The sequence below is a fragment of the Indicator indicator genome, chromosome 27, assembly GCF_027791375.1.
Source record: "Indicator indicator isolate 239-I01 chromosome 27, UM_Iind_1.1, whole genome shotgun sequence".
NCBI lineage: Eukaryota > Metazoa > Chordata > Aves > Piciformes > Indicatoridae > Indicator > Indicator indicator.
In genome coordinates this window covers 6,757,323-6,774,776 of record NC_072036.1, presented here as the reverse complement: position 1 = coordinate 6,774,776, position 17,454 = coordinate 6,757,323, and the positions used below count along the sequence as shown (strand labels likewise).

General features: G+C 39.5%; 1 protein-coding gene across 1 annotated transcript in view; it reads right to left on the bottom strand.

Annotated features, from left to right (window-relative positions):
- Positions 1-17,208, bottom strand: part of FAM184A (family with sequence similarity 184 member A) — a 60,789-nt gene extending 43,581 nt beyond the window's left edge. Inside the window, exon 1 of the mRNA XM_054393122.1 lies at positions 17,041-17,208. Coding sequence (XP_054249097.1) covers positions 17,041-17,208 — 168 coding nt within the window. The remainder of the gene's footprint in view (positions 1-17,040) is intronic.
- Positions 17,209-17,454: the final 246 nt, after the last annotated feature.

Genomic DNA, 17,454 nt, shown 5'->3' with positions numbered 1-17,454 from the left:
ACAGTGCCAACAAGGAATTGCTCATGCATAACCTGTGAGTGATTTGGGACAAAGGACCAATTACCTTCATCTACCCTTTAAATCTGTGGGGTGGTGGTAGAGACAGAACCACCATTGAAGTGTAAGGCAAAATGAAGCATTTCCATTTCCAAATCTGCTCTAGAGAACATGCAGAGCAACATTTTTCAGTGCCATCCCCTGAAAACTTAACAAGTGCTTTTGGATAAATTGGAAATCAAGCTAACACTAAAAGAAAGATGTTCTCTTTTCCTTTTTGTTTGCTTACAAACATAGTCAGCATTATTGTCCCTTACACATGCTATTCATGCTTACTGATGAGTCCTCAAGCACTGAGCAGATGAAAACAAAGGGTTTCTTGTATTCAGCCTCCCCACTTATGCAGCACTACTGTACAACAAGCCACACAAACGGTCTTCCCAGTTTCTCCTCCTCAACAAAACAAAGCTGTTTCACACTCTCTCTGCCTGCAAGTCTTCTCCTCTCAAAGTTTGATCTATTTTGATTGCTATTTATCCACGAGCTTCTACAGATTTTAACCAATTCCAGCATTTAGTGGTTCCTCACAGAAAGAGAGACTATTCAGAGAGAATTATACCATGTGGCCTCTACAGAACAAAGAGGAATTCCTCAGCAGTGGTTTGAATGGCATGCTGGAAAACAAACTCATTTCTTGATCATAATTGTCTCTCTACTTTCCAGACTTGTTTAGAAGAAAGAAAATTATGCAGCCTTCCAAAAAAGTACGCAGCTATACAGGAAAAAAAATTAGTGGAAAAGCACACTGTAAGACTCCCAGTTTGTTGATGGTGGGTTTTTTTCTCGTATGTTTGTTTGTTTTTTCAACTTTAGGGAAGGCCTTAACTACCAAATCATCACTGGGGGTTCAATGGCAAATGCTAATTTTCCAGAATGAAAATAAAGGAAACTCCAACTTGGAACTTGTCTATGCATAGACTTATTAATAAATGTAGAAGAAATGGAGCCACTTCCCCATATACTACCTTGAAGTAATTTCTCTCCCTTTTCCCTGCAAAAAATACCCATATTTTAACAACAACAAAAAATATTTTCAAACTAAGGACTGATTACTAAGCTCCTGCTCTTTTTTTTCCCCTTTTTTTTTTTTATTATAGGAGCAAAACCATACAGTAAGCAAAGAGAGTGGCACAGTCACTTTTGCCCAAATCACACCACTTGGGAGTCCAAGTCTATTCTCAAAGCTCAGCCTGAGATGAATCTAGGACAAGTCTGCTATGGCCCACTGGGATACTTTCCAGTAAGCTATAGGATCTACCAGAAGTTAAATTTATTCATAATTCCTAGCTACCTCTCTGTATTTACACAACACTGGCTGTTAGTTTCGTCATTTCACACCAACAACTGAAAGGTTTGGCATGTTAACCACTACAGAAATAAGATGTGCACAGAATCACAGAAGAGCTGTAGGTGGAATGCCCCTCTGGAGGTCATCTATCCCTGCTTCCCCTGCTCAAAGCAGAGTCAGCTAGAACAGCTTGTGCTGGGCCTTGCTCAAGTGGGTTTTGAATACCTCCAAGGAAGGAGGCTTCTCAACCTCTCTGGCCAATCTGTTCTGCTATTTGCCCATCCTCACAGCAGAAGTGCTTTCTTATGTTTAAACTCAATTTCATATACTTATGTTTGTGCCTATTACCTCCTCTTTTCACAAGACACCACTAAGAATATGCCTTTTCTCCCTGCCATCTGGTACATACACACATTCCCAACATCCCCCTGAGCCTTCTCCTCTCCAGGCTAAACAGTCCCAGCCCTCTGCCTCTCCTAGCACAACAGATGGTCCAGTCATTTAATCACTTTAGTAGCCTTTGCTGGACATGCTCCAGAAAGTCAACGTCTCTCTCTTACTGGAACACCCAGAACTAGACCCAGCACTCCAGGTGTCTCACCAGTGCTGAGTGGAGGGGAAGGCTCAGCTCCCTTGAGCTGCTCTTTCTTGGCAATGCTCTTTCTACTGCAGTCCAGTATGCTGCTGGCTGCCTTTGCCACAAAAGCACATTGCTGGCTCATATTCAACTTGTGGCTGTCAGGACCCCAGGGCCTTTTCTGTCAAGCTGCTTTCCAGCCAGTCAATCCCAAGGATGGACTTGTTACGCTGCCCCCGATGCACAGCTTCGCATGAGGTTCCTATCAGTGCATTTCTCCAGCCTGCCCAGCTCTGAATAGCAGCCCACCCACCTGCTTTATCAACCACTTGTCCCAGTTTTGTATTGCCTACAAACTCACTGAATGAATGTTCTATCTCATCATCCAGATCACCAACAAAGATGTTTAACAATACTGCTTTCAGTATCAGCCCCCGGAGGACGCCATTAGAGACTGGCTCCAACTGGGCTTCATGCTGCTGACCATCATATTTTCAAACCCAGCAGCTCAGACAGTTTTCAATTCACTTTCATGTCTACTTGTCTAGAACACAGCTGGAGAAAGCACAGGCATATTTCAAGCAGCAGTGAAGATGTAACAATTCTACATTTCCTTTACAAGTTCTACAAAAAAAGAACTGAACACATGTTTTAAAGTATCTTGATAGAGACTGGGAAAGTTTGTGCAGTTCTTTCCACCACAAGTTTTCTGAACTACTCAATAAAGAAAAAAAAAATAATGAATGACTATGAATACTTAAGGAGGAAAATTATAGTGTCTCCATTTCAGATCTATAATAAAATTGGTGCCCTGGTAAAACCAGACAACTATATAGCTTCATCCTAAAGCACCTCTTCTCCTTTCATTCCATCATCAGTGATAGAGTCTTCTTCCAGAGAGCCACACTAATGAATATTCCTCAAAAGCCATCCCATGTAATTGCAATAAAGGCTTCTAACATTGCTTCTGTTTGGCAGCTAGAATACATGAAGGTTATTTTAAGATAATTTAAATTGTAATAATTAGCTAGATTTGCCTCTTTTACAATACATACTTTATTCCACATTAAATGGGAGACATGAACTCCTAATTCCAGCAATTCATCATACTACAGTCTGTAGTAAGACTGCTCAGAATTTTTCACTTCCAACAAAAATGGCCCACACCTGATGGGTTAGTCAAGTAAGACTATTCATCAAGACCTCATTTTGGGTGTGGGGAGTTATCCTAAGAAAATCTGTGCTAGCTAATACAATAAAGAAATTAAAGGAAACCAAGAAGTCCTCTTCCTTCCACATACTTTTTTTTTAAATTCAGCAGTTGAAAAACTAGTGGCAATCCCAAATCAAGGAACACATAAATTAAGTAGATTTGCAGGAAAAAGGAATTAAAATTACTGAGCACTCGTGTGCAACCCCACATTAAATGATTAGCTCAAGGACTGCAGCCCTGAGGTGGCTACAGGTCTGCATCACACACATGTCAGTTTCTATATATTCAGTCTCTCACACATGCCTAGTTCCAACTACTACTGAAAAAGTCTGTTTTCCTATGGAAATGGAAACAACATGATTGGTGGCATACTGCAAAATATACAATTGGCTAAGAGAAAGATTTAAGAATTATTTTCATAAGCCACATAAAGAATAGAAAGTCATAGAATCTGAGAAATTATTCTGAGGCATATTGACAGACTGTTCTGTGTACAACTCAGCTTCCAACAGACCAGTTTTAATTCCACAGAATTATGAACTCCCTCCCTGGAGCTATTGAAGGCCAGGTTGGACATGGCCTTGAGCAACTTGGTCTAATGGAAAGTATCACTGCCAGTTGCAGCGGGGTTGGAATTTAGATGATCTTTAAGATCTCTTCCAACCTAAAACCATTCTGTGATTCTATGATAAATGATGCCTTCACTTAAGGTACTGTACAGGAGAATTTTCTTTGCAGATTAAAAAACATTTAGCAGTGGACAACAAGTTTGCTGCTGTTCTCTAACACTTTTTCAAGGTGCAGTTTCAAATTTAGCTATCAAATAGCATTTATGCTTTGGTTTGTAAGTATGTGTCTCCTAAGAGAAGACAGATTTTGATACTTGGTTTTCTGTTCTGCTTTTGGTAGATTCTCTCCCTAATTCTAATCTGTACTCCAATAGAACTTCCATGGCATTCTACCTATATTTCAAGAGTTAGACTATGTACAATACAGCTTCCAAAACAACATCTGTTCCATAGAAGTGTAGCTATTTATGATGAAAAGCCTCCTAAAGATGAACAAGCTTAGTGTACACCAACAGAACTTTGTACAGTTCAGAAACGTGTCCTTTTACAGATAAAAAGTTCAATGCTTGCACTTGTTAATTTCCATTAAATTTTAAGTACACCTCCTGTATTTTGGGCAGTCTTGAAGTCAAAGAGCCAGGACATAAAATACATTAGAACTCAATGCAGAGTTTCCAATTAATTCTTTGATGTGTCATTAAAATGGAACATTAGTGATACTCATGTATCATAAAGAAGGAATGTGCCCCCCAGCCCAAACAAACATGCCAAAAAGAAGCAGAAAGCAGGTATGGACTGATTACCAAAGCATTAAGTAACCAGAAATTCCTTTTCACCACCAGGAATTAGACTTACTTTCTACTCCACTGAGAAAAAACTAAGAACCAACATAAGATAAAGAAACTGATCACAGTGTTTCTCAGGACATGTGAAAACAAACAAACCAATCAACCAACCCACCCCAAAACAAACCAATGAAAACTAAGGTTTTCAGTGCTTTCAGTGTTGAACATCTGCAGGAAAGTGATATAAGCTTCCTTGCAAGGCTCTTAAACCTGCATCACAGAGAAGGTTCATGTCAGGTAATACTATACTGTACTTCAGAAAGCAAGATATGAAATGAGCTGTTAGTGCTGAACTCCTCTAATCTATATCCCTCATATACTACACATGTCAAGAAGTGAAACCTGCATTGTAGCTTCAACTTCCATCCTGTCCCGGTTGCCTAAGGATAGACAAAAAATACCTAAAAATAAGCTATGCAGTCTAGGCTATGTGACTTTTTAGGATATCAGGTAGTGACAGGACTAGGGGGAAATGGAACAAAGCTGGAAGTGGGGAGATTCAGGAAGAAGTTCTTCCCCATGAGAGTGGTGAGACCCTGAAATGGGTTGTCCAGGGAGGTGGTTGAGGCCCCATCCCTGGAGGTGTTTGCAGCCAGGCTGGATGAGGCTCTGGCCAGCCTGATGTAGTGTGAGGTGTCCCTGCCCATAGCAGGGGGTTGGAACTGGATGATCCTTGTGGTCCCTTCCAACCCTGACTGATTCTATGATTTTATGATTCCTACTTGAGCATAACAGTTTTCTTTATAAAACAAGCATAGAGAAAGAATAAACTGTGGTAAAGGTGTAACCGCCAGAACATTAATGTTTCAGCATCTGATTCAGACTGTCTGGACTCTCAGCATAAAACCCAACATTTGTAAAAGGAAAACACAAGTGCATAAGAAAAAAAATAAAGTCAGCTGTGCATTATACTCCAAGTCATCAAGTAATAAATCTGATTTGAATTAGAATGTCAGAGACTCAAATGACTTCAAGAGTGCTGCCTTTCCTCCACCTCCCCCCAAATATTATGTAAGAGTTGACCAAGAGGATAGGAAATTCCACTGTGATAAAAGTTACTCAGAAAATGAACAGGCCGAGCTTAGGAATTAATTCTGCACACAGCCTGGGTGAACTACTTCTTCCTGTTACAGGCTGGTTTAGCATACACTTGCAACTGCCACCCAATGCCCTTGTGCTGGGAGAGATGTGGCACTACGCACACTCAATCAACCTCTTTTTTCAGTTCTGGCATGTTAACCACTATCAGTCAGGTTATGTGAGAAATAACCATCACAAATCTATAGTGTGGTTAGCTTTAGGCCATTTCCTAAGACAGTTAAATCTTGAGAAGCATACTGAAAGAAGAAAAACCAAGATTTAGTGACAGATGTACAAGTTTCCCAATCTGCCTCCTGGTGAGTAAGAATCCCATTTCCCCTCCAATCATCTATCTAGAATACAGTTGACACATCTGCTATATAATCAGACCTTAAATTGCTGCAAGGAATACAGAATAGGCCAAAGGGCTACTCCAAGATGTGTCTTAGGCACTGAGGTGCACTTCCTTACAGAATTAATTCTGGAATATTTGCATATTTTATCTGAACCTTTCAGGTACAGAGATCCCTGTACAGAGGAAATTAAGGCAGTAGATTTGTGTTGCATCTGTTTGTGGGCATTTAGACTGTGAACAATACACTGGAAAGTTCTCTGAGATGAGCAACTGACTTTGTATTGAGGAGATAAGAGCAGTGTGCCTTTGGCACAACAGTAAAAACAACATAGCAAAGATCTTCACTCCACAAGAATTGTTCCATATACAAATACATTTTCTCTCAGCAGCACAATATGAACAAAGCTTCCCAAAATAAAAAGTACCATCAGTCAAGCAGAGAATCAGAGTTTAAAAAAGGTAGTCATCTTAGAAATCTGTATTGCTGGGTTTGATTAAAATAAAACACATTTATTTTGACATTACAAGATGCGATTTCCTCTTCTTTTGAGAGCTACAAGAGATTTTAAACCTAAGATATGTTGGGCAACATCCAGCAACAGAATATATCCCTTAAATGAATTTTAAGACAACTGCAATTCCAACTTTTAAAAACCCTTAAAAGGTTTACAATGCCACCACTTCAAAACAGAATTAAAGCAAGTATAAATTCTGAAAGAAACAGTCAACATTTGTGTTGCATTTACCCCAAGTCAGCTTAGGACACCTCTCTTCTAGAGTTTTGATGACATGAATAAAATGCTGCCACTCATTTAAATATTCTCAAACTTTTGCTAACTGATAGAAGTCCATGAAAAATAATAGTGGGTATTTTTATCTTCATTTTTTTCTGTTTATGAGGCTTTTGGGAAGCCACTGCAAAATGGCACAGCACACATTTTCAAAGAAGTAACTCACTGTATTTACCCACTAGTGTTCAATGTAATTAATGTTACAGCTCCCTACACTGACTACATACAAGCACTGGGCAGTTGTAATTGTATAAGCTGAGCCTCTAAAGAGATCTTGCTATCAGGGAACTGTACTGGTTTGCATCACTGGAAGTAAAACTCATTTGCTTTTGACATGCCAGTTGCTGAAGGAGACTTCAAGAAAGCTGGAGAGGGAGTATTTATAAGGGCCTGTGGTGACAGGACAAGGGGCAATGGTTTTAAATTAGAGCAGGGTAGATTTAGGTTAGACACCAGGAAGAAGTTCCTTACTATGAAGGTAGTGAGACACTGGAACATGCTGCCCAGAGAAGTTGAGGGCGCCTCATCCCTGGCAGTGTTTAAGACCAGGCTGGATGAGACTTTAAGCAACGTGGTCTAGTGGGAGGCGTCCCTACCCAATGAGGGGGTCGGAACTGGGTTATCCCGAAGGTTCCTTCCAACTCAAGCCATTCTATGATTGTATGATCTGTGCAGAGAGAAGTGAACACGTCGCGGCGGGCCGCCTTCAGCACCACGGCGAGCGGCAGGTGCCCGCCCCCCGGCGTGCCCCACGTTCAGCACCAGGAACAGCGGCAGCAAGGCAGTCCTCGGGGCTAGGCGGGAGGATACTCTCAATTCTTGGACAAAAGACTGGGGCTTGGCTTCCCCGATGAGAGAATTTTCTGCAAGTTTTTCTGTACCAAGCATAATTTTTTTCCCTCTTCAATGCTACCCTATACGAATCCATTTTCTGTACATGAGAACAGAAGATGCTCAAGAAGTAGCAGCAAATCTACAATCAAATAGAATCATAGAACTGTTTTGGTTGGAAAAGACCTCTAAGATGGAGTCCAACCATTAACCTGACACCACCGTGGTCATTAAACCAGCCACTAATTAGGGCATGCCAGTCAGAGCTTAAATTTCAGAAGCTATGTTTACCAGAATTTCATACAGGCAGATAGAGAAGCATATACATTTTATAGTGAAACAACATTCTACGTCCATCTCCAACTTTGAACAACACAATAGTTTCCTAAAAGCAGGAAATTTACCTTCTCTCAGGAACCGGGACCATAAGCCCATAAGAACAAAACCAAACAGAAAACATGTTAATTTGCCATTTAAAAAAAATTACACAGATATATGTCAAAAAAGGTAATGTTATATTTTGGGCTATAGAATACAGTTCATTTTAGAGTATTAACTCACAGCTATGGAAAACAATACAAACAAAAAGAAGTTAAATTTGCTTCAGGCTCTTTGCTTGCACAGAAGGTTCAAGGATATTGAATATAGCAGTGCCTGCCCCAACAGAAATTACAAGAACTGCACTCTCATGCACTGTTGATTGAGAAGGTGTGAAGCAGAGCATGGAAATAGAGGAACGTAAGACAAGAACCATGGGAGTAGAGAATGGCCACAGAATATACTCAGATCAGCTAAAGAACAAGTCAAGTGTCCTCCCTGCCAAAGATCAGTTTCTATTTTAGAACATATTTTTGCAAATCTCAGCATAAAGCGAACAACTATATGCTTTTAAAAAGTAAAAATAAAAAAGAAGGGGGAGAGGGTAAGGACTGACTGATTTTTGTGACATAGGAACTTAATGGAACAAAGTTAATATTGTATCCAACACAGCACAGAAAGCTAGCGAACAACTCAACCAAATCAATGGATCAAAAATTTCTTCTGTTCTACCACCCAGTAGCACAACACAAAAAGTATTATTTATATTCATATAAAAATAAATAATGCAGGTATTTAACATTAATGTGTTGGTAATACAGGTTAATATTAGAAAGAAAGACATACACAAAGTTTCCAAGGTGTTTAATTCCCTTTTTTTTAGCCTGCAAACATATCCTCAAGTACTTATTACAAATAAACTTTGTATATTTTCAAGTGTGAAACTTGAACTTAATTACAGAAAATAGATTAAAATAAATCAAGTCCTTGCCCCTAATCTTGATTACAGATCTAAGGCACCATTATACTCATTTGGGAAATTTTAACAGGACAAAGACAGTCACAGGAGATTACTGAAATACAGTACAACCCATCCAAGCACATCAGCATATATGCTGCAAAATACTTGATCTGAGGAGGCAGTGTCAGACGCTCTTCACTAGAAATTATAGCTTTCAGTCACATTGTAAGCAAAAGCATTGTTCAATTACCAATCTCTGGATTATAGCACACCTGTTTTCTAACCACATTACTATTCAGGCTTCCAGAAATGAAATTCGAGGAAACTGGCTGGAAAGATTTCTCTTTTCGTGAGATTATTCTTAGCATATATTTCTTATAATCATATCATTTTTAGCTAAAAAGCTGTCTTTCACTTAATGGAAGCCCCTGGAACAAGGAGGACTTCATGAACTTTTTAACAGTAGCTATTTTTAAAGGCTGTCATTTTGAGCTTAGCCAAGTGACAACCTCAGCAAAAGGTTGTTCCTCCTCATAGCTTTCCAGATTCAGTTAAAAAAGCCTGACTGAGGGAGCAGAACCAGGTAATATGCATTAAGTAGGACAAGATGGTGAATAGCTTCAGAATGTTTTTGTTTCTTCTGGTTATTTTTAGAAAGCAATGCCTTTGGTTATTGGTATGACATCAGTCATTAGAACAATGTACAAAAGCCTGGCTTACTACTGCCAAACTTGTATCAGCCAAGAGCCATACTCATCTGATTTCATAATGTTATGTTGAGATTTGCTGATTTAGCAGTAAGCCTGCAAACAGCAAAAGTTAATGACTACTAAAGGTAATGTCCCCCACCTCCCCATAGTTAACAGGAGGGTAAAGTTTTCAACAGAGACTTGAAGGGGTAGGGAAACAGTAGCATCACTGACAAAATAACTGTTTTAATGCCAAAGCCTGAGTTTAAATAATGAGATATTGAAAGAATTTCAGTGGCTACTTAAGGCTGGCAGTTACTGTCCCATTAAAGTGACTTAACAATAAATTTATACGTATTTATCGGATGCACTACACATCCAATTTTACTTCTAGACATGAAAAAAGGTACACAACACCAGCAGATTGCAGAATACAGACATTACCAAATCCAAACAAGGCTGTTACTGAATATAGCCTTACAATGGTTGAAGAACACAGAACTACTACTAAGATTAAATTGCAATTGGACTTTTACTCAAATAGTCTCTTTTTTGATATCTGGAGTGCCACAAATGTGCACAGAGGTTGTTTCAAAATGAGCCTGTCTTCTGCTGACATGTTTTTATAAAGACATGACAAATCAAAACTCCCTGCAGGACTGAGTACTTCAAAGTGCTGTGTCCATACTAATTTATAAGTGTACAAAAGAAATTAAACCATAAATACCTTGTACAGTTACATAGAGTTCAATTATTTTATTTTCCAAATATATATAAAAGACTGTCCTGTTTACAACTGTTGCATCTGGAGGAAAGCATTTCAGTATTACGTTCTTAACTCTGAACTGGCACTTCCTTGATTTCATCTAAATTGAGATAACAGCAAAAGCCTTCTTTCACTATGCAGTACTTACCCCCAAAATAACAGTTGCTAAAAAACTCAAAAATCAAACTGAATTCAAAACATTTTTCCCCCATGGGACTTATATCATCACACATGAAAAGCAGCTAAAGGTTAACAGATTTTAATCTTTATGGAACTTGCAGTATCAGGATGCATTTGTGGCCTCCATGTTCTTTCTTCCTTAGTTTTTAGATTTTGACATATTAGCAACGCTGAACTCAGTGATAAAATCCTCTTCATAGTTTTTCTTTAAATATCTTCATACTGATGTATCAGATGTAACACCTGACATACATGTCAGAGCAATAGCACCTAACAGTTTTCCAATTCCTGTATCTTTATATTATTAAATTGTAGCAGTAAAGAATAAGCATGGAGCAAGAGGATCATTTAGGCTGGAAAATCTAGGATCATCAAGGCCAACTGTAAATCTAATACTGCCAAGTCCACCACTACACCGTGTCCCTAAGTGCCACATCAGTATTCATTCTCCTCCCCAGTGTATTGATCTTTTAATTTTAACTGCTTTTAATGTTTGCACAACATGAAAAAAAACCCTCAACATAACCTCAGAGAAGCTGATATATGCACAAGCACATTTAAGAGGCATTCTAGACTAGTAGCTTAGACAAGCAAATGTGTGATCAGACAGTTTTTCAGCAACATCACACTTTCAGTTACACAGACAGAAAGTATCTTTAAGACATTGAGCTGGCAGTGGTCTAGAAGTCTGAGTTAGTAGTGAGCCATTAAGGTTATGGAGGTGGAAAGCAAAGGAATATTTAGGGTTTGTTTGTTTTGTTTTTATACGAAACATTTCATTGTTGCTTACTTCTTATTCTTAACATCTTGTGAAAAAAAGGCTGAAAAGTCATTGACCTAATTCACACATACCACCATACTGAGCTGTAAAATATAATATATAATATATATTCTAAGTCCATATAGCACCCTGCAGTCTGCCCTTATAAGTGTGCAATGATAGAGAATAGAAGAACTATAAGGCATACATGGTCTTCAAGGTATCAGAAAAAAATTAACTTCTTTCAATGAGTCCTGATTGGGAATAAACAACATTAAAAGAGAGTTCCTAGGCTTCATATCAGGACTGTCAAATCTTTTTATTTAAACGTGGGAAGGTTTAAATTAGAAGCCACAGCTGCTTCAAAGCTATTCCAAGTTCTTCAACCAGAAAGTACTCAGATAAAGACAATAACTGTTGATTATATTTAAGGTCTGAAGAAGATTTTGGGAGCCTAAAAGCTCTACTTGATTTTTCTGAACTACACCAGATGGTATTAAAGCCCTGACATTTTTACCCAGTCCCATCTTTGCCCTTATACCACCATCAGGATAGAAAATTACTCTTCTGTGAGCATCCTTGAAGACCAAAACTACTGCCAAGTAAGGACACAGTGAGAACACCACATGGACAGAGCCAGACAAGGAAGATGGAGAGACTTTACTAGCATGATGAAAAAAGCAAAATCTTAAGAAACTTGCTTTAAAAATACTGTCTCAGTTCCTGTCCTCAGTCTCTCCCTTCTCGAGAGACTTAAGCTACCTCTGGCATAATTAACACAAACCAAAATTAAATATCTCCAGAGAAATGCAAAAGAATTTAATACCTAATATTACATTTTCCTATCTTCTAGTCCTTGAAAACTATTTCATGCAATAACAAAACATACTACTTATTCCCACATTACCAGTCAGAAGCATATGCAAAAAATTTGACTTCCAAATCCGCAGTCAGATCACAGCCGCCTCTAAATTTCCGTTCTTTTCATGCAACCCTAGAACTGTTAGCAAATACTGGCCTGCTGCCAATGTTCACACACATTGGAAAGATGGCAGAAGGCTGCTTAAAAAACTAAAACTCGAGTTTTTGCAAAACTCTTAATGGCATCAACTACCACATGGTGACAGCTAACATCAAAACAGTTCTACAGGGTTTAGATTTTCACTTTCTCACTGTGCACAGTGAACCTTCTGCGAGAGGCTTAGTTTTGCTTCCTGAGGCAGGATACTTCCAAATAAATACTGGCAAAGTTTCACTGGAAACCCTTTTTAAAAATCATTACTGTAAGTTAAACCCTATGGCTCTTCTTTCATAGCACTGCATTCTGATGGCTGAGGGAGAACTTGTAACTATTCCAGAAAAAAGTACACACAATAAGAAGCATAACCACCTGAATTTAAGAGCATTAAATTTGCTCTTTATTCTTTGAAAGAAATTTACTGTCTACACTCCCAAGCAACTCACTGGTTTAATTACTCTCAGGGGGTCACCTATTACCTTAACATCCAGTCTTCAAGTACTTCCCTCTAAGACAGGAAGTCAGAAAGGAAAAAGTAGAAAATTATGGGCTTTTAAAACCATCCAAAAAAACCCCAAACCCAAAAACACACACACAAAATCCTCAAAAAAAAAAAATACACCAGCACTTCATCCTACCAAGAAACCCAAATCAAAACCACAAACCAAAACCAACCAACTCAAACAAAACCACTAACTCCCCACAAAAAACACCAAACCAAACAACAAAAAACCCCAAACAAACAAAACAACGTACAACAACAACATTCCCCAAATTCACACAATAAAGTGATGGCAGATTTGAGAACAGAACTCTAGCCTCAGGAGACCCCAGTCTAATTTCTTGTTTACTGAACTATGGTGTTTCTCAGATAACTTTGTTGCCTCAGCCTTTGAACTAGCTGAGGTTTTTTTGGAACTTTTCCAGAACTGAACTATCCAGCCCTGAGCATGTACCAAGGGAAAAGATGGGAGTTCTACAGTTTTTCCTTTTGATTAAATACAGAGATCATCTGTGTGTCACCTACAGACTCTTCTTCCAGTTACCGTAAGATTTCTGTAACTAACATGATGCAACCACATAAATTATGACTGCCATTGCATAACGCCCACATGGACCCATGCAGATATTCCATAGAAGTCAAAGATTTATGTGGATTTCACAAATCTTGCACAACAGACTTTGCAGACACATTTAGGACGCAGATTTTTCAATCACAAATGCTCAGGCTGCAAACTACAGCACATAAAACAAAAAAAAAAAACAAACCAAAGCCACTTCTGGCAACTGTAAAAATTAATCCCATTCTCCCCCACTGATGTAAGCACAGCAGCAACTTGCTTTTTTGTTTTCTATTCCAGTTGTCTTATGCAAACTTATTAAATATATATATGCATATTTCCATCTGCAGCAGGCATAATTCAGCCCTGCATTAGCACTCCAGCATGCAGTGGTGCAAACATATCTATGCAATCTCATAATCGCAGTTCATTTCTTGTTGGCTTTAATCTTTGTGTCAGATGCTACTTTATCCCCAAACTGGTACACAGACCTTCCAAAATACCTAAAAATAGAGAGCTTATACTGAAGAGGAAGGTCTAAAAATTGCTTCAGTTACAATTTACCACAGTCTCCACATATGACATAGAGTATCATTTTATTTTTTAAAGCTGCAGTTCTAACTATTTGTTTTGCTTTCCCCTGTGAATTAAGCGTATTAAATCAAGTTTTTCCTCCCTACTTCAGAAGTGTTGTGCTCTACAAAATGTGTATCTTTTTTTGCCTCACTCTGGATTACTGATTAAATCTGGTTATTAAACAAATTTCACTTTTTTCTTTGTGTTTCTGTATTATTTTGACTGAAACATCAAATTCTCTCTAAATAAGGCAAAAACATGACAGAGGAATCCTAATTTCGGAATTTCACATTTACTTCATGAATGACCTGCACCTTCTGCGGGGAAAGCATTCACTTTTGCTGCTACTCATAGCTTGTTATACAAACTGTTTAAGTATATGCAAAAATAAACTCTTGAAAGTCAATATTTCTTTTGTGAGAAGCTGTTTGGGTAACTCAACTACACATACCCCTTTGGCAATGCCCCATGCATATTTAGATTTAAACTATATTGATGGGCTTGTTTTGACCTGGTAAAGCACCTCACTCCAGCTCTAAACCCACTGACAGACTTAGCAGAGAAGAGTTAGAAGACAAAAAAAGATAAAGGGGGAAAACGGAATGTATGTGAGAAGTGTGTTATATAATTAAGAAGTGGTTTTCTTAATAAGAAGTTTCTAGTTTACTGAAGAGGAATTCTGTACACTTAAGTTAGTAAGCATTTGACAAAGCTAGAGCAGAAAGACTTGGTCAAAAGACTTTCATAGAAATATCCTATCTTCTTCCTATCAGTTTATTTCCAGAAATCTGCTGCAAAGTGAAGTTCTTCTCTGACAGTTAACTCTCACTTACAGAAATTAACACATTTTTATTTTTCCCCTGTATATTGAGTCCTTTCTAAAGACTAATTTCTGCAGCCATCTAACAAATCAGGATTCAGATCCTAGAGCAGGTTAGAAAGTTTAGATAACACTTTTCCCAGAAGTTTCTATACTTCTTCTAAGCCTCTGTTTCTGAAAGGCCAAGAAACAAATAGAAATGTAGGACCTGAACCTTCCAGCTACTAATTAATGCTATGGAATACTTGTAATCTTAATCTTTAAATATTTAGTCTTATTGTTGCAATAGGAGCAGCAGAAATATCTTTACTATACATTTTGCTTTACATCTATAAATTCTGTTCTCCACTCCAGACCATCGGTCAGGACAAAGATAAGCTGCTTTTCCAAGTTTTCTCCCTAAAACTTGAAAACAGAACACAAACAAAACCAATGCTAGAATCTGCAAATCACTGGAAACAAATAATAGCTTTCAGTCAGAAGCCTCATTCATATATAAACTCCCTGTACAAGAGCATAGTTTACACTTACTTTAAATTTGTGAGAAGACAATTCATAGCATACTCTGAAGTCTTTGTCAGGAAAGAGTTTCTAAAATTTTAGAAGAACTCTACGATGGGTCATAAAATACCTTAGGAAAACCAGTATTTACATTCAATCTCTTCCCAATACAGAAGTTCAAAACATTCCAGCACCACACATTTAAATCCATCTTTAACTCACATCCACCTCAAGATATATCACACAGCAAGAGATCAGAGGGCACATGCCCAGTGACGTGGAACTCATGGGCATACACAAATAACTTCACAACTGAAGGGAAACACCGCTTCTGAGATCAGCTATAAATAGCTAAGTAAATTCCTAGAGACAGGAAGGGAAGTGATATCAAAGGACACCCACATAAATAAAAATTGTTCTTTGAAAGTAGTATTTTGTATATGCACCAGGTGTTAAAGTAAGTCTAAAATACTTCTGTGGTCTCTAGGTACTTTCTGAAGCTTTCAAGGAGCAAAAGTCTGTTGTCCCATCTTTAATATTGTAATTCGTAATATGCAGCCGGAATAAAATCAAAAGAAGATTCTTCAAGTTATTTTAATTCTACTTTTCTCCTTATATGATAATTTTAGTTCCACTAATGTTAGCATATAAAGAAACTGGAGTATGAATTCCAAGGCAAGATGAAATACTTCTCAGTCATCAGTTTCCCAGAACATTAAGGTGCACAGTGGGCCATGAAAAATACTATTTTTAAATGGTCGACAGTACATCAGCTGTGCCTAAATACAAACTGTCTCCACTGAGACACTGCCAGCAGCCTTCATTCTCTTCATTATTAGTTCCAATGAAATGTCACCTTCATCCATTTTAGCATACATTTGAAGATTACTAGCAGTTCCCACTGTGCTTTTAAAATACTTTTCAACCTTTAGCTATTTCATTCCTGGCAAAAACTATTTCTTCTGCTTTAACAAAAATAATCTGCCTTTCATTTCCTAAACAATGCTGTTCACCTACAGCTGAAACGTCATACAACAGAGATGACAGCACCAAGGCATTTCTCTGAGTTATTCTCAGTAAATCACAGCCACAATCACATCTGCAAAGTGGGGCCTACTAACCTTAACAGTATGTTTTTAAAACACCTTGTAGTTTTTACCCCAACCTTTAGCAAAGGCACAGTGTATCTTCTGTCCTGGGCATCTGCAACAGAACCTGTTCAATCAGCAATACACGAGCAGAGATACTTTAATTTCTCCCTCACCCTCCAAGGCATTTCGGATATTGCCAGACACCTTACAGAGCACTTCTATTAGGCTAAAGGAAAGCATGCATCACCCACATCTCTGATTAAAGACTCTGAGAACGGCTTGCAAAGGAGCTAGAAGCTACAATTTTCAGTCTACATAGCAAAGATCATCCTAGCAATCAGGCATCACCACCACATACCCAGATACTTGGCTGTGCCAAAAGGAATGTGGACACAGCTAACCGGGAACCAGTACTGCGGCAGTTCCCGTGCACAGCTCCTGCCTGACACCCGCCGTTCCCGGTCTCCACGTTCGCGGTGTGCCCGAGCTTTCACCGCAGGACCCGGCAGGGCGCCCTTCGGAGACCGGGGCTTCTCCCGGAGCAAAGCGGTCTCGCCGGGCTCGGCCTTCGTGGCTACAACGCGGCCTCTCTCAGCCGCATCTCTGCCTCGGTGCCGGCAAGATGCTAAGGGAAACAGAACAAGAGGCAAGAAGAAAAGGCGGCAGAGCTCGGCACGGGGGAACGCTCCTCACCTTGGTGAGCTGGGCAATCTTCTTGCTCATTTTGAAATGCAGGTCCGGGCTGTGCTCTGCGCCCAGTCCCGGCTGTGCCGAACCGGAGCCGAGCTTCCCCGCGCCGGGTACGGAGCTGCCGCCGTAGCTGTGCTGCGGCTGCTGCCAGCCCATCCCCGGGGTCGCCATCTTCACCGCCTGGCCCCCGCCGCTGCTCGGGCTCCGCCGTCACGGGCCCTATCGGGGAGCCGCGCCGACGGCGCCCCAGCCGCGAAGCACTGCCAGAGACGGCTGCTCCAGCCCCGGGACCGGCCTCAGGCGCTTCCTACTGCCGCCGTCCCCACCAACAGCACCGGGCTGCGGCCTCAGCCCCTTAGGGCTGTTGCGCCAAGCCGCGCCAGCCTTGCCGCTCTTGTCTCGCCGTCCTCCCAAGCA